Source organism: Globicephala melas, chromosome 1, assembly GCF_963455315.2.
Source record: "Globicephala melas chromosome 1, mGloMel1.2, whole genome shotgun sequence".
Taxonomy (NCBI): domain Eukaryota; kingdom Metazoa; phylum Chordata; class Mammalia; order Artiodactyla; family Delphinidae; genus Globicephala; species Globicephala melas.
In genome coordinates this window covers 99,390,111-99,416,597 of record NC_083314.1, presented here as the reverse complement: position 1 = coordinate 99,416,597, position 26,487 = coordinate 99,390,111, and the positions used below count along the sequence as shown (strand labels likewise).

General features: G+C 36.9%; 1 protein-coding gene across 1 annotated transcript; it reads left to right on the top strand.

Moving 5' to 3' along the window:
• The first annotated feature begins 3,507 nt into the window (after nt 1-3,507).
• Nucleotides 3,508-20,836, top strand: VCAM1 (vascular cell adhesion molecule 1). Its single transcript, XM_030868814.2, has 9 exons — nt 3,508-3,727; nt 4,270-4,545; nt 6,806-7,126; nt 8,388-8,654; nt 10,634-10,909; nt 13,109-13,429; nt 14,308-14,574; nt 16,313-16,579; nt 19,930-20,836. Exons 1-9 carry the CDS (start codon nt 3,664-3,666, stop codon nt 20,088-20,090), a joined length of 2,220 nt encoding a protein of 739 aa, XP_030724674.1. The 5' UTR covers nt 3,508-3,663; the 3' UTR covers nt 20,091-20,836.
• The last annotated feature ends 5,651 nt before the right edge of the window (nt 20,837-26,487 follow it).

The following is a 26,487-nucleotide window of genomic DNA, read 5'->3' as shown; positions in this document are numbered from 1 at the left end:
CCTTCTCCTGGGTCCTGATGCACACACTACTTTGTGTGTGTCCTCCAAGAGTGGAGACTCTGTTTCTCCCAGTCCTGTTGAAGTCTTGCAATCAACTCCCTCTAGCCTTCAAAGTCTGATTCTCTAGGAATTCCTCCTCCCGTTGTTGCCAGACCCCCAGGTTGGGAAGCCTGATGTGAGGCTCAGAACCTTCACTCCAGTGGGTGGACTCTGTGGTATAAGTGTTCTCCAGTTTGTGAGTCACCCACTCAACAGTTATGAGATTTGATTTTATTGTGATTGAGCCCCTTCTACCATCTCATTGCAGCTTCTCCTTTGTCTTTGGATGTGGGATGTGTTTTTTGGTGAATTTCAGTGTCTTCCTGTCAATGATTGTTCAGCAGTTAGTTGTGGTTCCAGTTCTCTCACACGTCCTTCTACTCCACCATCTTGAACCAATGAGCACTTTGCTATTTTTATTTAAAGAGATTTCAGATGATCACTTTTGACTTGATAGTCATAAAAATCATGTGAATCACTTAAAATGATACTATTATCCCTATCTGAGCGTCTGTAAACAAGTGTAGAGAGGCTACCTATACTTGCTCAAAGTTGTGGAATTCCTAGGTGGAGTAGTGAATTTGAATTCAGGACTAATGGGATCTGAGTCAAGCTCTCTTTCAAATTGTTATTTATTCATTCAGTATTGATTTACTGAACCCCTACTATCTACTGGTCACTGTGTTAAGTGCTGAGGCTCTAGTGGTGAACAGGACACACATACCCCTGGCCTTCCTACAGCTAATAATCTAGTAACTACCTACCAGTAAGCCCTACCTTTAGCCTCTGATATAGCACAGAGCAGCAGGTATATTCCTTCCTTCACACATCAGTCATTTATTTATCAAATGACTTCATAGGTGTCTCTTATCCAAACTAAACATCCTATTCTTTCAACAGCTCCTACCAGGCCAGGGATTTTAAAACCATCTACCAGGCTTATCACTTTCTTCTGGACACCCTCTATTTTGTCAGTCTCTCTCATAAGGACTAGAGCCTTGAATCAGACACCTCTGCTCCCAATATGGTCTTGGAGACTATGGCCTCAGGTGATAAGAAGGTTGAATGCTATGAGTGCACCTTGAGCTTATCAACATCTATTTTGGTTTCTCATGACAATGTTGCCTTGTGTTCACTTTGTGATTCACTAAAACCATTAGAGGGTCTTCCTATGGATTACCATCAAGTCAAAACTCTTCCATATTTTACTCAAGACTTTGATGTTTTACATTTCAATGCTGGACTTTAATGTATTCCCATTAAATTTCACTTCATTATCTGGACCATTATTACATCTTTTGAGATCATCCTTATCTTGATTCTGTCATCTCTAAGGTTAACTGTCTTTCTCAGTTTTGCATTATGAATAAATTAGATAATCATGTCTCCTGTGTTACTGATAAAAATGTTGAACTGAACAATTTCAAAGAAAAAACACAGTTAACACTCTATCCAGATAGGTTAGTCCCAATCTGTTAACCTTATACTTGAAATTCTATTCACTCATTCATTCCACAAATTTTAAGAATATCTTATTCTGGGCTAGATGCTATGATGGAAAATGAAAACACCTGAGTATGTAAGTTAGGAATGATTGACATGTTAACAGGTAAATGCAGCATGACAACTACTTCACTGCTAGTAGGCTCTAGTGAAGAGGTCACAGAAGAGAATACAGTCAACTCAACCTGGAAGGAGCTGGTAGGACCTCAAATGTCATCCAACTCAAGTATGTCATGAGGGACTTCTGCCGAAACCACTATGAACTAATTCAATAGATTAGATATTTCTCCAATGTTCCAAGCTTGGAATCATATCCAAGCTTGATACTGAAGTTATTTGCTATGACTTGTTCTCAGTGATCCCAAATTGGATCCTATGGTTGACTTTGTGTTTTTACACCCCAGAGAGTACAATAAAACTCCATAATTCCCTTTTGATTTCTTCTGAGTTAAGCAGTTAACATACATGGTTCTGATAATCTTCTTCCATGACATGAACATTGTAAAAGACCTCTAGATTACATGTTCATCAGCTAATTTTGCCTGAAGCCCCTTTTCTGATCCTTAGCTATTTGGCAGATGAAGCCACACTTATATACCATCACAGCCAGTAGCTTCTTCCACTTTTTTTCTCTCCTTAGCCTTGAGTGGGAGCCTCATCAGCATCCAAGAGGAGGTCCAGAACCTCTCCAGCCATGTAGGAGCAGTTATCAGTTCCAAACCTCAGTTATGGCCTTCCTCAGTCACATAGCACAGGGCTGTTTATTGTACACATCCCTGGGAGTCCATGAGCTTTGGTATTTTTTTTTGTTTTGTAGAATCCAACATGTTTCTCATGCACTATTTACATATTATTGCTAGCATTTTGGAAGTTTCTTTTCCAAATTTTAATTTATAATATTTATGATTGCACTTTTTTGGTACCCACTAAGTGCAAAACCAAGCATTAGATATTGGGAAGGCAGAGGTAGATACAATGCTGAACAAGAACTGGTCTGGGACCATGATACGAACTGATGATCCAGTGTGGGAGGAAGACCTTCACAAGTCTAATACAAGGAAGTGGCTATTCCGGTTTCTTTTTGATGGGCAAGCATTTTGCAAAGACTTAAGTATGTGTGTGTAAGGCAAAAACAGTCATTTAAAAATACCTTTTAAAAAGTCTTTTCACTGGCGGGGAAAAAGAGCATAAAATTGTTGTTGTCACCTACCATAAAAGAGAAACAAATTATTTTTCATGTTTTAACTGTGTTTGTGGTTAAATCTCACAGTCAAGAGATTTACCACTTCAGATGACTTCCATACATTTCATTTAAGTCTGCAAAAGACTTCCAATTATCCAGCAACTGAACCAAAGAATTGGTAACTTTTCTAAAACAGAAGAGGAAAATTCTTTCTCTTGTTCTGGTAGTGTTCCTTTATTCTCTACTCAAGAAAATCATTTCAGAAGCTGGATGTTTGTTGTCAAAAAAACTATGTTGTGAATAAAACGTATAAAACTAAGAAGCTATGCTGTCTCTCTTTTAAAAAATAACTCATCAAAAGAAAGGATCTTTTCCTTTTTTTTGCAAGAGAAAATTTAGTCTCTGTTTTAGAATTGCAAATATATCTTCCTAATGGAGAAGAATCAGTTCACATGACATAGTGCTTGTTTAGCCACTTCAAAAACTAGAGTGTAATTTACTATTTTCCCCTCTCTTTTCCCCATTGGATTCAGAAAGCCTCATTCTGCCACAAGCATTACTTTATATATTTCATGCAAAGATATCCTTTCAGAATGAAAAATCAGGAAAAGTTTTAATTTTATAGGCTTGGAAGTGTTTTCTTTTTCTAGGGCAGAGATAGTAGTTTCAGTACTGAGAGCAACGGAAGGGGTTAACACTGGACTTGGCTGGGTGTCAGTTAAACTTTTTTTCTGGCTCTGCTCCGGGTTTCCCCTTGAAGGGATTTCCCTCCGCCTCTGTGTCTCTGCAACAAGACCCTTTATAAAGAGCAGACTTTCTATTTCATTCCTCACTGAACCTCACTGGCTTTAGGAGCTCAAGACTTCCCAGGCACTTTCAGTGGGGACAGAAAGAAGGGTTTTGGAACCATTATTTTCTCATAACAACAGCAACTTAAAATGCCTAGGAAGATGGTTGTGATCTTTGGAGCCTCAAATATACTTTGGATGGTGTTTGCAGTTTGTAAGTTCTTCTCCTTGATTTGTTCCAAATGCTAGCATTCCATTTTAGCCCTGATTTTGGCTTCAGTCAGTTTTGTTATGGTCGTAAAGAAAGGCACTAGGATTTTTAAAGAGTGGGAAAATTTAATTTAACCTAACTTTTAATGTGCTATTGAGTATTGCTAGACACCATTATATTGTCATAGTTACAGCTGTAAAGTTGATGTTTTTTGGATACTTTTTTTCCAATGTCAAATGAGTAGTTGGATTCTATCTCTAGGAAGGTCTGTCTTTTAGTTTCCTGCACTTGATAATGAGAGCAAACTTAGCTAGTGACAAAACAACTCTGATAAATGGGCATCAAGGTCAGAATGAGGGTTCTCCTAAGCGAAGAAGATTTCAACACCTTCTTTTGAAAGTGACTTCAATGCTGCCTTGCGTTAGTTGGAAGCAGCTTAGGAAAGAGATCAGCCAGATTGTATTTTGGGTGTTATACTAGAACAGAGAAGAAGGACTAGAATACTCAACAAACCAGTGTTTGTTTTTTTCTTTCTGCCTTCACAGCTCAAGCTTTTAAAATCGACATCTTCCCTGAATCCAAAATTATTGCTCAGATTGGTGACTCCATCTCACTGACTTGTAGCACAACAGGCTGTGAGTCCCCATCGTTCTCCTGGAGAACTCAGATAGACAGTCCACTGAACGGGAAGGTGAGAAATGAGGGGACCAAATCTACGCTGACCATGGATCCTGTTAGTCTGGGGAATGAACACTATTACCTGTGCACAGTGATTTGTGAGTCTCAGAAACTGGAAAAAGGAATCCCAGTGGAGATCTACTGTGAGTACTTCAGAGAATATTTGATTTTCTCTCCATTTTGCTTTAAAATAAGTTTCTAAAAGGATAGTTTTGAAAGAAAAGAAAGAAAAAAGTATATTCATGTCCAGATTCTTGGCTAGAGGACCCAGTGTACCAAGAAAGCTAGAGACAGCTGAACCTAGCACTAGACCAGAGACCCAAATCCTAGCTTCTATTTCCAACTCTGCCACAAACATGGTGACCATGGGTAAGACTCAACTTCTCTAGGCTTCAGTTTTCTTAATCATAAAGTGAAGATCTCTAAGGTTCTGTTTATTTTATTTTAAAAAATTTCTATTCAATTATATCCTTATATGTTCACTTGTCCATGTGTCTAAATGATTTATGAATTCCATACTTCAGGGATTTTCCATTTATTTATTCTTATGCAATTTGGTGCTTAAAATTAGTTTAAAGATTAAGCAGGGGATCTATAATTTAGTAATGGGCTCCTGTACAAAGTTTTCCCCTTTAGCTAGAAGAAAAATATCTGCAAACATTTCACTCATTTGACTTTGGTGGAGATAAATTTAGGAGGTTTTGTTTTTGTTTTTGTTTGGTGCCATTAAGTCTTGATGCTCAATCACTCAACCTCAAAGATATTTGTATAATGAACTAGATTTGCCTTGTGAATGTGAATGAATACCCCTCATTTACCAGCTTACCAAAATGTACCCAAATCCATTCTCAATCCAGCAAAGAAAGTTAGCAAAAGGAGTGAAAAAATAACCTGAAATAAATCACTTGCATTCTGGTTACTGCTCTTTCCAAAATACTGGAATCCTTGATAGTCATCTCTTCAGAAAGACATCATTTGATTATCTTTTCTACTTATGTTGCTTCTCTTCTGCTGTAGTGGAGACAACTTTGTCCAGTAACCTTAACTGATTCTTCAAGAAGCCTGTATGTTGCTAGTGCTTCCCAAGCAACTGTGCCTGGCCGGCTGCTTTCAATTATGCTGGTTGTACATGCAGAGTTTATGTCTGTGCAGCCTCCTGAGCTCCTTGAAAGGCCCCCTTATGTAAATACAGGGGAAAGTAGTGAGTTCTTGTATTACCTGACAGCAAACTATGTGTATTATAAGCGCATTTCTTTCAGAATATGAGGGACAGGACTATTGGTGGAAAAATGAAAAATACTGTTTCTTCACATAGCAAAACATTTCCAGTTCCTTTGCCTTTCCTCGCAAGTACCAAATAGTTGAAGATTTAAAAAGAGAAATGAAGGCCCTTCTGGCTTTAATTATCTTGGCTGAAGTTTTTTAGTTTTTTTTTCAAGAATGTCTGTCTTTCATTATGCTTAACAGTCCTGTCTCCATTCCACATTTGACTGTAATATTCTTTAGAGTTGGAAACTTTGTATTCTTATTTCACAGTCTTGAATCGAGCCAATGTGTTACCATCCTGGCGGTTTGCAATGAAAAGTAGCCTTGCAAGGAAAGCAATGGCTGACTGAACTAATGTGTCCCTTGACACTAAAAAGTTCAAATGGAGTATTAGTTATACTTTGAGTTAGGCATTTTGGGAGGCAAATATGCCTTCCAGAATTTAAAGACTGCACAGGTGTACCTTTCTGGTGGATGAATGCCTGTCAGAGGCACCATTTTTCAGAAACCAATTATTTAGAATTGTTCTTTTCATTTCTTAGCATATCTTGCCCAATAACTATTCTTTGCAATGCCATTCTAAGCCTCAGGTTCCTTATCCATAAAATGAAATATATCTGCCCTCACTAAAATAAGAGAATGTGATATAACATAAAAATATCTTCAATAGCAATACAGACTAATAAAAATCCTGAGTTTAAATCCCAGCTTTACCATTACTAGCTGTGTGACCTTAGGAAAGTTATGCACATGTGCTAAGTTTATGTTTTCATATCTATGAATTGTGGTATCTATTTCTTAGGGTTGTTGTGAGGATGAAATAAAGTCATTGGTGTTAAATGAATAGCACAGTGATGGGCACACATAAGTATTCAATAAACATGAATTTCTTCGCCTTCCTTTCACTCTGATAACATGCAACACTTAGTACATGCAGCGTCAGAACTGAACTCTCTAACAGGAGATTCCAGTTCTTGAACCTACCCCAAACCATGAAAGGCTATTTAAACAATTCTTCTGTATTAAGACTGTATTCGCAAACATATTAGATTTAGTTTACATTGATTTAAATCAGTAAGGGACCTCATACAACATGAACAAAAAGTCCATTTGCATGTATTTGTTTGAACTTTGCAGCTTTCCCTAAGGACCCAGAGATCCATTTGAGTGGTCCCCTGGAGGTTGGGAAGCCAGTCACAGTCACGTGTTTAGTCCCTGATGTTTACCCATTTGAAAGGCTGGAGATAGAATTACTGAAGGGCAACCATTCCGTGAAGACACAGAACTTTCTGGAGATTTCAGAAATGAAGTCCCAGGAAACGAAGAGTTTGGAAGTAACCTTCACTCCTATTGATGAGGATATTGGGAAAGCTCTTGTTTGTCAAGCTACATTACACATTAATGAAATTGATTCTCAACCCCAAGTAAGGGAGACTACAAAAAAACTGCAAGTCTACAGTAAGTACTTGTGTAAATAAAGTCTATGGGAATTTAGTCTTGGATCTATACAACAGTAAACTTAGCAGCTAAAGTCAAGAAGAAAATGTTTGTAGTTTTTACACCATTTTGATTCATTGAGAGCATAATTTTTGACAATAGCATAATTTAATAAGCACATCAAATTTGTGTTGAGAAGATTTGAGCTTAAGTTCTGGCTCCACTAACTGTGTGAATTTGGGTCACTTAATTTCACAGTCTATCAAAGAGGACTACTAATACCACCTGATCGGGTAGTAGGAAATAGACTCAAGTGATAAAATGTTTTTAATCATGTTTTGTAAACTCGTATACCATGCCTTGAAATATCAAGGTATAGAGATTTTACGAGGTGGGCACTTATTCTGTGTGTGAGTGCGTATATGTATGCTCATCTGGACACATATGTGTGGGGTGAGAGAGAGGAGATGAGGTTTGATTGTCTCCATGCTCCCTGAGATGGCTGGGGGAGCTGAAGCAGTCTTGAAATCCCAAAACTGGTAGGAGTGGACTCACTGTGCTTTGTTCTAGGCTAAAATGCTCTGGTCTGCTTTGACACCATACTTAAAAGGAGTATTGCCTTCTATAACAAGTTTAGTTGAAAGAGAATGAGATGGAAACGTTTTATCAATGTTTTGAGAAGAATAGTCAAAATAGATATTTTTCCTAGAGAATATAAAACTTGGAAACAAGAGTTATAACTAAGTATTTGAAAGACAGTCACGTAGAAGTGGGATTTGATATATTCTTTAGCAGTAGAGGACTGAACTATGACCGGTGTATAAAAGTTGGTTACAAAGAGGAAGAGTTCAGCTCAATAAAGGGAAAGTGTTCTAATAACTAGAGCTGTCCCAAAATCAAATGGACTGTGTTTACTATAAGGCATGGATTTCCTTGCACCATAAGTGTTGAAGCTGACTTGAATGAAACTTTGGCAAGGAAGCTGAGCCGGAACTTCTACCTTACCTAGGAGATTGAACCACATTATTCTAAGGGTTTTCTTAATTTCTGAGTATCTATGGCCATCTGAAAACACCAAACATCAAAAAAAGTAACTCCATCAAATTAGTCAGAAACTGGATTGACTAATTTTTATGACTCAGCAATTCTTTACCCTAGTTTGGCAGAGAAAGTTTGTCAAATTTGTGAAAGTATGTAAATAAAGTCTATGAGAGAAATACCATAGCCCTATTGGATCAAGATGATGCTTAGCAATGACTACTATTGTGCCCTGCCTTCTCAGTCTCACCCAAGGACACACTTATATCTGTGAACCCCTCCACAAGCCTGCAAGAAGGTGACTCCGTGACGATGACATGTACCAGTGAAGGTCTACCAGCTCCAGAGATTTTCTGGAGCAAGAAATTAGACAATGGGAATCTACAGCTCCTTTCTGAGAATGCAACTCTCACTTTAATTGCTATGAGGATGGAAGATTCTGGAATTTATATGTGTGAAGCAGTTAATCTGGTTGGGAAAGACAGAAAAGAGGTGAAATTAATTGTTCAAGGTAAGCAGAATGTGAAAAAGGACTGATAAAGCTGCCATCATTTGGATTTAAGCAATAGTGAAATAGCTTCAATGCCAAAATTACTTCATTAACTTTTATTGATGATCCATCTGATCGTCATGTGCTTTAATACAATTATATATTCATCTTACTCATACTTCTTGGAAATCTTTCCTGCCAGAACTTCCATGGCTCTGCTTTTCTGGTTCCTTTCCATTTCTCATCATTCTTTCACTGCCTCATTCCTTGGCTTTCTCTCATCCTTCTGCCCCTTGAATATTAGTATTCTCAGGTTCCCACATCTGGTCCTCCTCCCTTCTAACTCTGGACTCCCAAGATTTGAACTATGTATTATGTGCTGTTTACTCTGAAATTCATGTTCCTATTCCATATCACCAAAACCTGTCAGTTCTACCTCAAAATGATCCCTAGAATCTGACCTCTTTTCTTCAACCCTCTTGCCATTGCCTTAGTTTATCATCTCTCACTTGAACTCTTGAAAGATGTTCTTATCAATAAATAACATCCACCAGCTATATTCCAGGCACTTTACATATGTTTCCTCTAATATTCAAGAAATAACTAACGAGTATGTATTTTATATCCATTTTACAGATGAGAGAATAGTGTCACCCAGAGATTAATAATGACGCTTATTGCTTGTACACCTAATATTTGCCAGGAATTCTCTTTCCACTTTATAAATGTTACGTCTTTTTTCTTTACCACAACCTTATGAGGTGAATAAAAACACAGGCACAGAATAGTTGACAATTTGCCTAGAGTCACAGAACTCATTAATGGCATTTAATAGAGGCCCATTTAAACCCCAAACCCCACGGTTTTTCAACTATAGATAATTGTCTTTAAATGGTCACCCTGCTATCATTCTGTCCCCCAACATAATCCTATGCACTGCTACCAGAGTTATCTACCTTAAACAAGAAAGGTGCACATTTTATATTACTTCAACCAAACCCTAACTGCATGTAAATTAAAATTCACATTTCTTAAAATAGTCGCATAAAACTCTTCACAATCTAGTCAGAAACAACGAGCAGGGATGGCACTGGCAGCCAAAGAGCTTTTCTGGATATCTGAGACTTAGGAGTTTGCCCTGGCATCTCAGTTTTCAGCCCCTGAGTCAATAGTAAAGTATTTTTATATTGTATCAAACAAATTTAAGAGGTGGCCTGCGTACCACTTTAATGCTTAGATTTTGACTTTGCTTTCAATGTGATTCTGTGTGACTTTCAATGGTGCAGCTTTATTCTGGTGATACAGAAGCTCTAAGTGCTGGTCTGTTATGGGCATTGCTTCTAATCAGAAGACATATTTGTATAACTTTTTTTCAGTACTTTTCTTAGATTTTGTTTTATCTCCACATGAGGATGATTTGATTTAGTTGTTCAAGCAATTGAAAAGCTGGGATCTTGAATCAGACCCACCTGGCTTCAAGTCCTAATTTTGCCACTTGTAACCTGGGTGAGGTTATTTATCATTTTTCCTCAAGAAGAAAGAGGAGGAGGAAGAAGGGGAGGAGAGGGAGACAGAAATAATAATATCAGCTCATGAAGTTGTGAGGATTAAATGAGATAATATATGTAAAGTGATTTCCACAATGCTTGACACACTGGAACCTCTTATATTTTTGAGCTGTTTTTCCACTGTTACAGGGATTTAATAAACTACATTTGAGTGGAGAATGATTTTTTTTTGCTGAAAAGATGCCAATCTCTGTCTTGACAAATTTTTATCCTTATTCATTCTATTGAATGAATGAATCAACAGCGTCTTGTGCGTTTGTTCTTAAAAGATGTGGTTTCATTTCTGAAGGTCCCAAGGTGGAAAGGAGTAATTTATTCCTGGCATAGATGTTAGCTGAAAAGAGGCCAGGAAAAAAAAAGACCATATATTGAGCTGTGATGAAAGAAGAAAAGAATCTTATCTTCTTTTCGTCTTGTTCTTTTATCCCCCAGAGAAAATGTTTACTGTAGAGATCTCCCCTGGATCCCAGATTGCTGCTCAGATTGGCGACTCAGTTGTGTTGACCTGTGATGTCATGGGTTGCGAGTCCCCATCTTTTTCTTGGAGAACCCAGATAGACAGTCCTCTGAACGGGAAGGTGAGGAGCGAGGGGTCCAAGTCCACATTGACCCTGAGTCCTGTGAGATTTGAGAACGAACATTTTTATCTGTGCACCGTGACATGTGGGCATAAGAAACTGGAAAAAGGAATCCACGTGGAGCTCTACTGTAAGTGGTTTTCAGAATTGTTTACTGTTTTGTCGTCGTTGTTCCCAGTTCCACTGGAAGAAACAGAATGTGAATCTGTGACACAAGACAAGATCCTTGTGTTTAGAAGGGGAATTTAGCATTGTGAATGGTTCCTAAATCTCTGAACCAGAATTTTTGATGTAACTTAATTGGCCTAAGTCTTAAGTAGATATTACATAAGAACCCAGCATCCACAATGCTTAGGCTGTGTCTTGTCGATACTCTCTCATCATGGACTTGAACGCACTGCATGCTCCCTGCTTCCCTGTGTATGTGGGGTGTACAGAGGTGGTCGTGTGCAAGGAGTGTAGTCAGTGTCCACTCAGATAACAGGGTGGGATGACTGCTGCTCAATTATTTGAATTGGGGGTGAGGCCCAAGCATACTGTTTTTTGTGTTTTTTTTAACATCTTTATTGCAGTATAATTGTTTTACAGTGGTGTGTTAGTTTCTGCTTTATAACAAAGTGAATTGGTTATACATATACATATGTTCCCATATCTCTTCCCTTTTGCGTCTCCCTCCCTCCCACCCTCCCTATCTCACCCCTCCAGGCGGTCACAAAGCACCAAGCTGATCTCCCTGTGCTATGCAGCTGTTTCCCACTAGCGATCTATTTCACATTTGGTAGTGTATGTATGTCCATGCCGCTCTCTCACTTCGTCCCAGCTTACCCTTCCCCCTCCCCGTATCCTCAAGTCCATGCTCTAGTAGGTCTGTTTTGACGGCACATTTGAAAGCCGATTGGCAGGATGGGAGAAATGAGGCAATGGGGAGCAAAAGAAAGCCAGGGCATTAGATTTGTCACTGGGGATGGTCAGTGGCAGACAAAAAGTAGAAACAGGAGACTGCACTAGATTTGAATATTGATTTACACCACATAAATACACTACACTTTTTCTTGCTGTTCTTGTCACCTTAACAAAAATCCTTTACAGCCTCAAATCTCTATGAATTGACATTGCTGGAGTTCCTCAGTTTATAATGAACGAGGGAGAAAATATACAAAGTGATCATAAAGTTACACTTTGAGTAGGTTATTCTGCCTTGTTTTTATTCAGTAGAATTCAAGAGAACAATTGTAGAGATTTTCCTCCAGAAATCCTGCCCAAACTTGTGTTACCCCTCAGGAGTTTGTTCAGCATGAGTTAGAGTATGTCCGTAAAGGGATTTGAATCTCTCAGAAGAAGGGTAAATTTATTGCGTTATCGTATTACCAAGAGTCCAGGACCTGCTGATGTAGGCACATTCCCAACAGCAATGAGAACCAGCAGTGAAGCCTTACCATCATATAGAAACTTTAGAGAATGTAGCACTTTAACGACACTTCGCTTAAGGAGAAAAAAATTTTAGCATGGCTCTTGCTCTTGATAACCACTCTAATCTCACATTTATTGATTTGCATAAGATGTGTTATAAATGTTATTCAGAATCTAAATCTCATAGTTTCTTCTTAACTACAAGTATTATCCAAGGAACATTTAAGACTTTCTGCCTAAACTTGGCCATTGCAAATGAAAATGTCTAAACTGAGAAGTGCCCTTGGGTCTTATCTGAGATGAGAGGCTGCATGGCTCTGTGAAACCAAGCCTGGGCTCTGAGCTCAAGGAAATAGAAATTCTGATCTCAGCTCAGTGACTTACTAGATATGATGCCAAATGGCAGACTCTTAGCCTCTATGAATTTTGTGTTTCTCTAGCTGTAAAATACATTCTCTATAAGTTTTTCTAGCTGTAAAATAAGTTAATACCCATTAGATTATGCCGTTTTGAAGACTGAGATAATGAATGTTAAGGGACTAGCACATAGTAAATATCCAATACGTCCTGGAAAATATTTAAAATGTTTAAAATATATAGTTACTAAATAGGATGGTGGAAGCTGACATGTCCATTGAAAAGACCAGACCACAGCTGTCAGCAAGATTGCATCACTAGAGAAGAATAAAAAGTATATTTATTAGCTGATGATTTGATGTGCTAGTTATTTTTCGTTTCCAGCGTTATTTATATTTAATGTCATAACTATTTATATTTAATGTTGTTATTTATATATTAGTGATCATCCTATCCCAGGTGAATTAAAATCTGCATTTTGAGACCTTTGCATTTAATAGAGATTAGTTCTGTTTTTCCTTGACTGTCACATATAAACATCATTTTTGCTTGACATTTGCAGCCTTCCTTAGAGATCCAGAAATTGAGATGAGTGGTCTGTTAGTGAGTGGAAACCCAGTCACTGTAAGCTGTAAGGTTCCTGATGTGTACCCTTTTGACCGGCTGGAAATTGAATTACTTAAAGGGGAGAGTATTATGAAGAATAAAATCTTTTTGGAAGATGTAAGTAAGAAATCCCTAGAGACCAAGAGTTTGGAAATGACCTTCATCCCCACCACTGAAGACACGGGAAAAGTTCTTGTTTGTCTGGCTAAGTTACCTATTGATGAAATGGAATTTGAACCCAAACAAAGGCAGAGTACACAGATACTATATGTTAGTGGTAAGTACATGCATGATGTATCCACAATTTAATATGAATTTTTTTTAATCATGGTTACCAGGAAAGAGTTAACATGAGGTTGATAGCTAAAACTGTTGTGAAAAAAATAATTGAAAAGGAACAACAAAATAATGATTATTATAACAAACCACCCCCAGTGCTTAAAACAACTGTTTATTGGCTTATGATTCTAAGCTGGAAATTTGGGAAGAGGTCAGATGGGCAGTTTGTTCAATGTGGTATTAGATGAGCTCATTCATGCATTGTCAGTCAGTTGGCAGGTCAGTGGGGGATGGTCCCAGGTGGCCTCACTCACATGTCTGGGCCTTCTCTGGTGTTTCTTGGCCTTTCTTTCTCCATGTGGTGTCTCTCAAGGAAGGTAGCCTAGGTATAGTCACCAGAGTGCAGTATTTCAAGAGGGTGATCATGAAAGGGGCCTCTTGGGGCCTGGGCTTGGAAGTCCTACCGTGTTACTTCTTCCAGGATATATTGGTCAAAGTTAGTCACAAGGACAGCCTAGATTCAAGAGGTAGAAAAATAGAGTCCACCTTTTCATAGGTGATTCACATAGTTCATGGTCATGTTTAATGTACCATAAATGTCAATATGTACTATCATTGATCATCCATTCTTTGATAGTAAGAGAGTTTCTACAGAATTTATTTCCATTGGAAAATATCCAGGATGTGTCCATATTCTACTCTCTATCCTTCTGTACCTGCTAAAGTAAACGCGGACAGAAACCTCTTTTGGAAAGTTATCAAGATTTATAAACTGTTCTAATCCGTGAATCCATAGCCCAGTTTTGCAACATTATCAAAATTCTTTGGAACTCGGTGTATAAAGACTCAAGCTAACAAGTGTCCCCACCTTTTCAGTTGCTCCCGGGGATACAACCATCTTGATCAGCCCCTCCTCCGTCCTGGAGGAAGGTAGATCTGTGAATATGACATGTTCTAGCGATGGCCTTCCAGCTCCGAAAATCCTGTGGAGCAGACTGCTAAGTAATGGGGATCTACAGCCTCTTTCCGAGAATACCACTCTTACCTTAACGTCTACAAAAATGGAAGATTCTGGTATTTATGTCTGTGAAGGCATTAACCAGGTTGGAATAAGCAGAAAAGAAGTCGAATTAATTATCCAAGGTGAGCTAAGTGATTAAATGAGTTATGATTGCTAGTCTTATTTTGGTTGTGTTACTGGTTTTGAACAAAGTCCGTTTTGAAACAAACAAAATTTTTACTAAAACAGAATGCATTGAGCATTTTGAAGAGCTCATGATGCTTCCTCTGCACGGAAGGCTCCTGGAATAGTACTTCCCCATGAACCATTCCAAGTCACTTATCCCAAAATTCTTTCAACTGCAGGTGGAATCCAGGAACTGTGCCAAGAGTTCCAGTTACACTTACAAGGCATTGATTATGGCATTGAAATAAGGATAGGAAGCTGTATATATGTATTTTGAAATTACTTAGGACTAAAGCTACCTTATCTAGCTGGATTAAACTCTGAGTGGCAATCTCACAAGATGCCTGCTAGTGTGTGCTTAGGAGCCTAAGAAGGCACTTAAACATTTTATAAATTCTGAGATTGAGTAGCAGTGACCATGCCCTCTGGTTTATCAGTTTAATGGCATAGAATCACTAGGGTGGATGAAGTTAGCAGATCCAGACCCATTCTTGCCAGGATGGAGAGGCAAGACTGAGAACAAAACAATTCCTAGTTGACAGGATGAAGCTGTAGGCAGTTTTGGGCAAAATCATGAAGTGACTTGGATTTCCCTCATACCTTCCCTTTTGGGGTTCAAGGTTCTCTTCTTCACTAGAGCAGTCAGTTCCGCTCTTACCCCTTGGTATTGTTTCCACTAAGATATTAGTGACTTTCTTGTTACATCATTACAATAATAATTTGTATTTTAAAGGAAGAACCTTGGCAGGGCAATGCACTACCTTAAAGAAAGCCCTTAGGATGTAGCTCTGGTTGGGGAAAGAGTATCAAATCAAGTCACAAAACAGATGAACTTAATGGGAATCTCACTTATAAAATGGTGATGTGGTACCTCCCTCCACGGGTTGCGTATTAACAGAGATGTTGTATGTCAAGTACTTAGCCCAGGATAATTGGTGTTGTTAAGGATTGTAAGCACAGCTTAATTTCTTTTTTTTTTTTTTTTAAGGAAGATGTTGGGGGTAGGAGTTTATTAATTAATTAATTTATATTTGGCTGTGTTGGGTCTTCGTTTCTGTGCGAGGGCTTTCTCCAGTTGTGGCGAGCGGGGGCACTCTTCATCGCGGTGCGCAGGCCTCTCACTGTTGCGGCCTCTCTTGTTGTGGAGCACAGGCTCCAGATGCGCAGGCTCAGTAGTTGTGGCTCACGGGCCTAGTTGCTCCACGGCATGTGGGATCCTCCCAGACCAGGGCTCGAACCCTGCATTAGCAGGCAGATTCTCAACCACTGCACCACCAGGGAAGCCCCAGAGCTTAATTTCTTGATCTGGGATTGTCCAGCTCAGAACTCAGAAGCCTGTAAAGGCCTTTATACTTAAAGAAATATTTGCACAGCAGTGTGACCAAAAAAAAAAAAAAGTTCTTTTTCACATTTGAAACCTACAGCTGTTTTTAAAACACTTATTCGTTGGCTAGGCTGGGTAAAGAATTATATTAAGGGACATGAAAGAAGCATAAGAGTTGTCTTCTTTTATTAAAAATGTGATCATTTACAACAATCCAGTAAATGCTTGACTTCTTTAATTACCCCTCTAAATATTTAACGCAAACAGTAAGCACAAATACCATCTTGACAGCTATTGTTACTGTCATTAAATTAATATGGGATTGGTTTATATTTCATTCAGTCAGAGGTATCTTTAAATTCTTTCCACAGTTGCTCCAAAAGATATACGACTTACAGCTTTTCCTTCTGAGAGTGTCAAGGAAGGAGACACTGTCATTATCTCCTGTACATGTGGAAATGTCCCCCAAACTTTGATAATCCTGAAGAAAAAAGCAGGGTCAGGCTACATAGTGCTGAAGTCTACAGATGGTGCATATACCATCCACAGGGCCCAGTTGGAGGATGCAGGAGTATACGAATGTGAATCTAAAAATGAAGTTGGCTTGCAATTAAGAAGCATAACACTTGATGTTAAAGGTTTGTTTTTGTTTTTGTTTTTTATTATTTTTTATAATCGGTCAGAGGCTTGGTGAATTGTAACGAATTTCAAGGATTAGGTGAATGAGTGAGCAAAATGGAACTGAATTCCATGATGATTATGGTTATTTCTTAGTCTTTCCTAAAATAATCACGCACAGCTGCTCTATCCTATAGAGTCAGCCAGGAAGTTGACATTAATCAATCATTGGTCAGTGTAGAATTCCCGTTTGCTTTTTTAAACGTTGACAATTCATCATTGGTCTCTGAGGTCCTGCATTTCCAAAGTGTTTAAATGTATTTTCAAAACCTTTCCCTGGGGGTTATAAGGAAACTAGAGAAGTAGAATTGGCACATGGAAAAAGAAAGGTTCTATCCAGACCATTTTCCTTCCTACCAGAAGAGAGTGTCACTCTCTGAACACAGAGTAACTACATATTTTCTGGATTGACTCTCTTCAGGAAAATAACTGAGTATGGTGATCTTAATGCTGAACAACTTAAAGGAAACTCTAGACTACAGAACTGTCTCCTTAGAAAATCCAAGCTCCTTGTCCATTTTACCCTATTCTGATGGAGAGAGGGAGGGAGGGGGCAGTGGCCCCAGCAGAGAAACTTCAGAAGCCTCTTAATCTCCTAACCCCTCGTGTGAACACACAGTAGGATCTGTTGATCTTATCAGTGGAAGTAGAACAAGTCAGCCTTTACTACTCTGTCTCCCACTCCTTGAGTGCTAATGAGCTCCCATTGTGTGTTGGAAGCCAAAATTGAAGTGAACATTCTTGCAAACAAATGCCAATTCTTAAGAGCCTCTGGCACTGGGCTCTCAGAGTTAGCAACTACTCATCAGTGTAAAGAAAATTTAAACGTGGGTCAGAAAATGGATAAAAATTTTACTCATCTGGCCAAATCTCTCAAGATTACAAGACCTTACCATATGTTTTCTTGTCTTCATGGTACCTCCTCAGAACACAACAATATCAATACATACACCTAGAAATGTTAAAGAAGGGGAAATATCACGATTACATGTAAAACTTTTAGTCATCCACCTGCAGTGATTATCCTGAAAAGAGTTGATCTGGCCAATGAAGTTACTATGTGTTCAAAGAATGGAACATTTACCTAGTATCATGTTACTCAAAGTGACACAGGGATGTATGTAATCAGTGCTTCCAATGAGGTTGGGGATGTTTCTGGACGGATTGAGATCTTGGTTATGAGTAGGTTGAAATTCATTTATTCCTATTTAATCCTCAATGCCTCCAGAACACCTTTAATTAAGCCTAGTCCCAGGAATTTGGACTCCCAACATTTTTATATTTCTTTTTGTAGTTAACGATTCTCTTTTAAAGACACACCAAAGCTTCTTCTCCACTTTTTATCTCTCATACATTGCTGTCTTTTATAATTGCTTTATTAAGTTAGTAACTTACATATTTGCCATTTTTCACTCATTATTTAAATGAACAAATTGAAGCACATTAGGCACTCAGCTAGAACCCCCAAACTAAATATGGTTTAAAATAACTACAAATGAATGGAAACAAAAATTTGACATTTTTCCTGGGAATTTTCAACTAGTCATCTTTTGTAATTAGCTGAGTTTTAAAATTAATTTTTTTTTTTTTACAAATATATTTGCTTGAATGTATTCCAGTGATAGAAACGGTTGGGAGTCTTTAGGATATTCAGTGTTGATACAGCTAATAGAAAATTGTATTTGAAGGTTGCCCTGGTAACCAACTCAACAGCGAATTTGTATTTTACTGCAGATATCTGAGGGGAAAACAAAAGGCAAAAGATAATATGTATTAAATTGAAAAGAAAACAATAGGAGCAGAGATACCATTGCTCAGCAGGTTATCAATATTGATGCTTAACCATAATTATGATAATGGAAATTCTATTGAAATATTACCCTTGTACTCTGACTAGTTCTACTCTAGCAAGGGAAAGTAGAAAAATAGGCAATTATCATTATGTTTATGGTGAAGTGTTTTTGACCTCAATAATTCAAAAAAATGGACTCCCCGTCATCTGACTCCGGTGATTCTTTTCTTCTTGGTTGATCTCCAGTGATTAGAAACTCCTAGAAGTAAAGCAATGATTATCAAGGTCAAATCACTCACTTCTTCCAGGACTGAGACAATATATACTTCACTTGAAGAAATGATATTTGTGAGGTCATACAATGCTGTGCAAACGTAAATATAAATAGAGATGAAACTTCAGTAAATACCATGCTATCTTCTACAGATGTTCTTATAAGGTTAAGATATTAAATAGTATTGTAGGGGTCAGATGATTTTTGTAAGTAGAAAGAGTACTAATTTTAAAGTTTTTGTATACTATTACCTTATATACCCAATTTACAACAAAATGTCAAAATGACAGGATGTAGAAAGAAAAAAATATATTACTATTCAAAAGATATTTATTGGGTGCAAGCTACTCCAAGCAGGGAGCCAGGTACTGGCTATTCAGTGGTGGATCAAAAAGAAACTAGATACATGTGCTTATGTAATTCACAGTCTGAAGGAGGAAGACAAAATTAATAGATAAGCAAACAAATGTTTAACTATAAGCTGTGATTAGAGCTATGGAGGGAAAATGTAGTGGGTTATATAACTATATTAGGAAAAAAGTATATTAGGGTTTCTTGTTTAGGCTGGAGGAGATGCAGGTCAGAGAATGTCTCTCTGAGTAAGTCACATTTAAGCTAAAACATAATGCTATCCAAAAAACTTCATATTATCGAGAAGTGATATAAATGCTGAAGAGGAATAATGTGTATTAAGATGCCCTACTTCAGAGATACAAAATATAAAGTTTTCTATATATCTCTAAAAAGCCATCGACAAGAATTCTTTCCCTTACTATCTTATATGTGGTGTTTGACTATAATGGTTACACTCTAGGTGTTACAGGACTTTTCTTGGAGAACTGTTTAGTTATTCTAATTCATAATGATCAGAGTCCTAGTTCTTTAGTATATGTTTCTATTTCCCAAAGCAAACCCTCTTCTCCAATTCTTGCTCTTCTAAATGAGTCCTAAAAAGTTGCTCCCTTCCTTCCATTCTGCTATTGAACCTGAATCTATTTGAATCCAAGTTTGTGGAAATCAACAACTGTCATCTTTAGACTCATCATGACCATAGCAACTGCTAACTGATTATTTAAATAATTCAAAGAAATATATATTTTGGGTCCTGTTGGTTCTTATCACTACTTTGATTCACTTCTCTTTAGAGGACGAGTTGTACTGTTAAAATAAAACATGTAACTATTATTCTTAAACAATTTCTTTTTATACTAGACATTAATTGCATCCATTTTGTTATTTTCCAGGAAGAGAAAGTAACAAGCATTATTTTTCTCCTGAACTTCTCGTGCTCTATTGTGCATCCTCCTTAATAATACCTGCCATTGGAATGATTATTTACTTTGCTAGAAAAGCCAACATGAAAGGGTCATACAGTCTTGTAGAAGCACAGAAATCAAAAGTGTAGCTAATGTTTGAAATGTTCAATCAGAGACACTATTTATCAGTTCAAATCCTCAGTACTGCTCATCATTCCACGAGGAAAACATCAAGCTAGGAGTACAGACTTCCTTGAATGTAGTGAACTCTTGGAAAGAAATGGCTGCCTATGCCCCTTGTTGTGAGCAAGAAGCCAAAGGAAAATTTCTGCCTAAAAAATAGGCACTACCTTTGAAATGTGACGACTGGAGTAGTTTCTTGATGTGTATATGCAATAACATGATTTGTATATATGTAAAATAAAACTATGCCATAGCAAGATTGCTTGGAATATCAGCACACTATAGTCACATTTCTATAATTATTAAAATGTTGCTTGGATTGACTGTTATAACTTAAAGCATCTTAATATTGATTGGCAGCTGAACTATGTCATCTTTTTAATATTTTATTTCCTTTAACAAAATTTTATTCCTATAAAGCTCATAGACAAAAATTCCATGTTTTGTAAAGATGTTAGGATTTTATATTGTTATAGGCAAATGATAAACCAAGAGGGCACTGGGTTGACTTTCAGGTACTAAACACTTCAACCTATGGTATAATGGTTGATTGGATTTCTCTGGATGGTACTAATATGGTACAGAGTCGTGTTATGATGTTGTTTGTTCATCAGACTCTTGTGTAACTTTCCCAATGTGGTCTAAAAATGCAACTTCTTTTGATTTTCTTTTGTAAATGTTTAGGTTTTTTTGTATAGTAAAGTGATAATTTCTGGAATTGAAAGACTTGTGTGTTTATTTATTATTAATTGCCTCCTTTAATCATGTTGCAGCTCTTTGTGAAATGTCAAGTTCAAAGACCAAAGAGTTCAAACCCATAGAACTAATAAGCAGATACTTGAAGTATGGTCCTCAGATTACTTTCATCAGAATCATCATGGGAACTTGACAAACATTCACGTTTCTTGGGGCCATCCTAACCTATTGAACTGAAATATCTGGTTTTGTGACCTTGGAATCTGCAATTAAAAAATTTTTTAAATATAGTATACACAGAAAGAGTGAATGCAGATGAACATACACATATTAAAGGGCAGCAAGTGAACACCTGTATGTACCACTAAGGCCAAGAGATAGAGCATTACTATTCTTCAGAGCCTCTTAGATGCTACTCACTGATTGCAGCTCTCTTACTGAGGCATAAGCGATATCGTGAATTATACATTAACCATTCCCTTTCTTTGGAGATTTTATACCTATATAGGAAACCCTAAGTAGAACATTATTTTGTTTGCCAGCTTTTGAATTTTACATAAAAATAATCAAACAATATATTTGTCTATGACTTTATTCACACAAAATTATGTTTTTGAATAATTCATCCATATTGTATTTAGCTTTGTATATTCATTATAAGATTTTGCTACAGCTTATTTATACATTCTAGTGTTGATGGATATTTGGGCTGTTTCCATTTTTACAATACTGATCAAAGCGTCTATAAACACTGTTTTACATGTTCCTGACTAACATGTGTAAGAGTTAACTTAGGGTGCAATAATTCCTATAAAGTGTATACATTCTAATGAAATTGCTGGGGTGTAGGAAATGTACACTTTCAGGTTTATAAGGAAAGCCAAACTATTTTCTGAAGTGATTGAAATAATTTATACTCCCACCAGCAGTGAATAAGTTCACATTACTAAATGGCTTACCAAAATTTGGCATTGTCTGACTTAAAAATTTGCCTTTCTTATGGGTATAAAATGATTTCCCATAATGGTTTAAATTTGCATTTTCCTGATTATTAGTGAGGTTGAACATCTTTTCATACATTTAACAACTCTTTGTGTTTAGGATCATTTGAGCTGGAGATACATAAATATTCTGGATACCTGTCCTTTGTTGGTTTCCCCTGCATATTCTTCTGGGAATTTTATAGTTTTAGGTCTTATGTTAAGTCTTAATCTACTTTGAGTTGATTTTTGTGTATGGTGTAAGATAATCCCATCTGTTCTTTACTGCATATTTCCTTTTCTTTTCTGCCTTCTTTTGGATTGATTGTTATATTTTTAGTAATTACACTTTACCCTTTTTATTGGCTTATTAGTTATTACTCTCTGTTTTTGTTTTTAGTAGTTGCTTTAGGATTTATAGTACATCTTTAAATATTACACCACTTCACATATGAGAACTTTATAATGTATATTTTCTTATCTCCCCCTTCCAGCTTTCGTGCTAAGATATTTTTATTTTACAGGTGTAATAAACCCCACAATACATTGCTGTTGTTTCTTACTTTAAAAAGTCAATTATCTTTTAAAGATATTTGAAAATTAAGAAAATTTTTATGTTTAACTGCATATTTACTGTTTCTAGTACTCATCATTCTTTTCTGTAGATTCAGATTTTCCTCTGCCATCATTTTCCTTCTGTTTAGAAACTTCCTTTAACATTTCTCATAGTACATACATGTTTGCTGGTAATGAATTCTTTTCTGAGAACGTCTCTGGGTTTTTTTTTTTTTTGAGTTTTCATTTTGAAAGATAGTTTTAATAAAATGAATATATAATTTAATTAACAAATTTATACATTCAAATGGTTATGCTATTTTATAAACATACAATAATTATGTTCCATTAAATTACAATGTAATTTACAGAGACAGGTATCATCCTGTTGCCTCACATAAGTTTTCAGGTCAGTAGTTTCCTCCAATGTGGAAGTTAATCAGATAAATGGTCAGAGAACTTTATTGGTATAGAATTCTAGGTTGACAAGGTTATGTTTTTGTTTTTGCTTTTGTTCTTTAGAAATGTTTCACCTTCTTCTAAATCTGCTTATCTTTGTTCTTTAAATGTAACATCTTTTTTATCTCTTGTTGTTTTTAGGATATTTTTAACACTGGCTTTAAGAAATTTGATTATGATGTGCCTTCATATAGTTTTCTTTATGATTTGTGTGTTTGTGTGTGTGTGTGTGTGTGTGTGTGTGTGTTTTGGTTTGTTAAGATTCTTACATCTGTGACTTTATAGTTTTCATTAAGTTTGGAAAAATTTCAGCCATTATTTCTTCAAAAAATTTTTTTCCGTACCACCCACCTCTTCCCTTTTGTAAACTCCAATACAGATACAAAAGGGTGCTTGGCATTGTCCCATAGCTCACTGATGCTCTGCTTCTTTGTTCTAGTCTTTTTTCTATTTGTGTTTCATTTTGAATAGTTTCAATTGCTATGTTTTCAAGTTTACTAATCTTTTCTTCTACATTGTTTAATCTGCTATTACTCAATGTGTGTTTTTTAAAATAATCCCAGTAGTAGTTTTCATGGCTAGTGGTTCTACTTGGGCCTTTACTTACCATGCTCAAGTTTCCTTCACCTTCTTGAATGTGTTGGATATCATTATAATAACTTCTAATGTTCTTGTTGCTAATTCTATCATATGTGTCATTTCTGGGTCTGTTTCTATTCATTGGCCCATCTCTTTAATATGAGTCATACATTCCTGCTTTTTTTGTGACCTTTAATTTTTTATTAGATGCAAGACATTGTGAATTTTACCTTGCTTGGTGCTGGATATATTCATATTCTTATAAATATTCCTGAGCTTTTCTTCCAGGTCATAGCTAAGTTACTTGGAGAAATGTTGACCCTTTTGAGGTTTCTATTTTCTTTATTTTTATTTTTTATTTATTTATTATTTTTGTGGTATGCGGGCCTCTCACTGTTGTGGCCTCTTCCATTGCGGAGCACAGGCTCCGGACGCGCAGGCCCAGCGGCCATGGCTCACGGGCCCAGCCGCTCCATGGTATGTGGGATCCTCCCAGACCAGGGCGCAAACCCTTATCCCCTGCATCGGCAGGCGGACTCTCAACCACTGCGCCACCAGGGAAGCCCGTTTTTTATTTTTTAAGTATTGTTTTGTGAGACTGGAGCCACCTTTAATCCAGAGCTAATTTTCTTTTATTACTGAATCAATACTCTTTTGAGTATTCTATCTGATATCCCATGATTTATGAGTTTTTCCCACTCTTGTTGAAGGGAGCACAAACTATGCTTTGTCCTGTGGAAACCCAAGAATTGTTCCCCTTGCTCTTATTGGGTGGTTCTTTCCCCATATGTGGGTAGTTTTCTTACAAAGGAAACTGTCATAGCCCAGCTTGAGGAAGACTTGGAGACTTTCTGAAGATTTCCAGAGCTCTCTCTGTGTAGCTCTCTCCTCTCTGGAACTCTGTCCTGCACACTTTACCAACCCTAGCCTCTCTCAACTTCTAAACAATTCTCAGTTTCAGGAAGTCCCAAGGCTCTGCCTGAGTTCCCTCTCTCTTCAAGTTATAGCCTGGAAACTCTCTCCAGGCAGTAAATCTGGGCAATCAGAAGACTTACCTCATTTGTTTCCACTCTCACCAATATCACTGTCCTTTGCAACCTCCTATCCAATGACTGAAAAACATTGTTTCATATATATTCTCTGGCTTTGTCATTATTTCAATTGTAATGGTAAATCCAACCCCTTACCTTGACTAGAAATAGAAGTCTGAACTCACTTTTAATCAAAGACTACTGCTAGAAACACTCTCTAGAAATTTTTTCTCTATTTGTTGTAGGAATGTTTATTTTATATTTTACACTTCTCTGCTCCACATTATAAGGATCCATATAAGAGATTAATTTTAGAATACAATGCAGGAAACAACATTTACCTGAAGAAATTAGTTTTCTTCTAAATCATGATTAAGGAGATTAATATAAAAGACCTGTCTTCTTTATTCTTTGATCAACCAGGAGATTCTTAGTCAAATTTACATATTAACTATAGCATATGTGTGGTATTTTATGGACTATTTTGTTTGTTTGAGTGCTATTTTCCCCTTGGTTACATCTGTACCAGTTTGCATTTTCTTCTGCCTCTTGTGCCTTTTCCCTACATTTATATTTTATTAAACACTTTCTGTAAGTTACCTCATATTTAATGGAAAGGCCAGAATACAAAGAAGTAAACCAAAAATTAAAATAGTTTGTGTATACGTGGTACCTTGAAAGCATAAGCATGAACAAAGTAGTCTAGATGAATTCTTTATATTCACTCTCTCTATTGGAGAACAAAACCCATGGAGTTGGTGAACAGGATAAATGTGGTTGGAAAAGAAGACAAGAAATCTTTGGAGCTTAAGTGCTGTCCACTGAGGAGGGTTCTAGATCAAATGTCACTGTGTAGACCAGCTATATTTGGGGTACTAGGAAGAAATGGATGTCTCAGGTTGTGGTTTGGAGAGTGATAAGTATACTGAAAAAGAGAAATAGAAGATGAAGGAAAGCCTTGGGTTTTTCACAATGTTGCTAAGAAAGAACTCTGATCTTTTGTGTTTTAAGACACATGTTGTGCTACTTGTGTGTCTGATGATCTAATCAGAGCCTGTGGGTATGTAAATGTGTCTATCTTAACATATAAGCTTCAAAGAGAGCCAGTAACATTCTATCACTTTGAGTCTCTTTAAATAGGTCCGTTGATGGGAGGGATATAATGTTTCACTAAAATGATTTTTCTGAGTAAAGATAATGTAGATAATCTTATAGTGAGTATGAAGACGTGACCTAAATCATGAAGGTGGTATGCAAAGAACTGAAGTTTGGAAAAGCTGAACTCGGGGGGTTTTCTCTTTAGTGTTGTGTATGGACCACTAGTATATACAACACACTTCTCTGTTGGATTGTTTAATTTTTGGTCAATACATAATATTCTTTTATTTACTGTTATTATTATTTACTGTTATGGTGATAACTTTCAACCTCTCTATGCTGAGTGGGTTCTGAGAGAAGAGCGTTATAACTTGCTTAGAATAAGAGCTAAGAGCAATAGAACAATATCAAGGCATTATTCGTATTAGGTTGAAATATATGAGGTTGTCAGTCAAAACCTGTCCAATATCAGAAATTCACATGGTTTAACTTGTGTATCAGTGTTAGGTTTATATGTTGTGTAACACACCACCCCAAAATTCTGTGGCTTAAAATGACAACCATTTTATTTTATTTTATTTTTATTATTTTTTACATCTTTATTGGAGTTTAATTGCTTTACAATGGTGTATTAGTTTCTGCTTTATAACAAAGTGAATCAGTTATACATATACATATGTTCCCATATCTCTTCCCTCTTGCATCTCCCTCCCTCCCACCCTCCCTATCCCACCCCTCTAGGTGGTCACAAAGCACCGAGCTGATCTCCCTGTGCTATGCAGCTGCTTCCCACTAGCTATCTATTTTACATTTGGTAGTGTATATATGTCCATGCTTCTCTCTCACTTTGTCACAGCTTACCATTCCCCCTCCCCATATCCTCAAGTCCATTCTCCAATAGGTCTGTATCTTTATTCCTGTCTTACCCCTAGGTTCTTCATGACATTTTTTTTCTTCTTAAATTC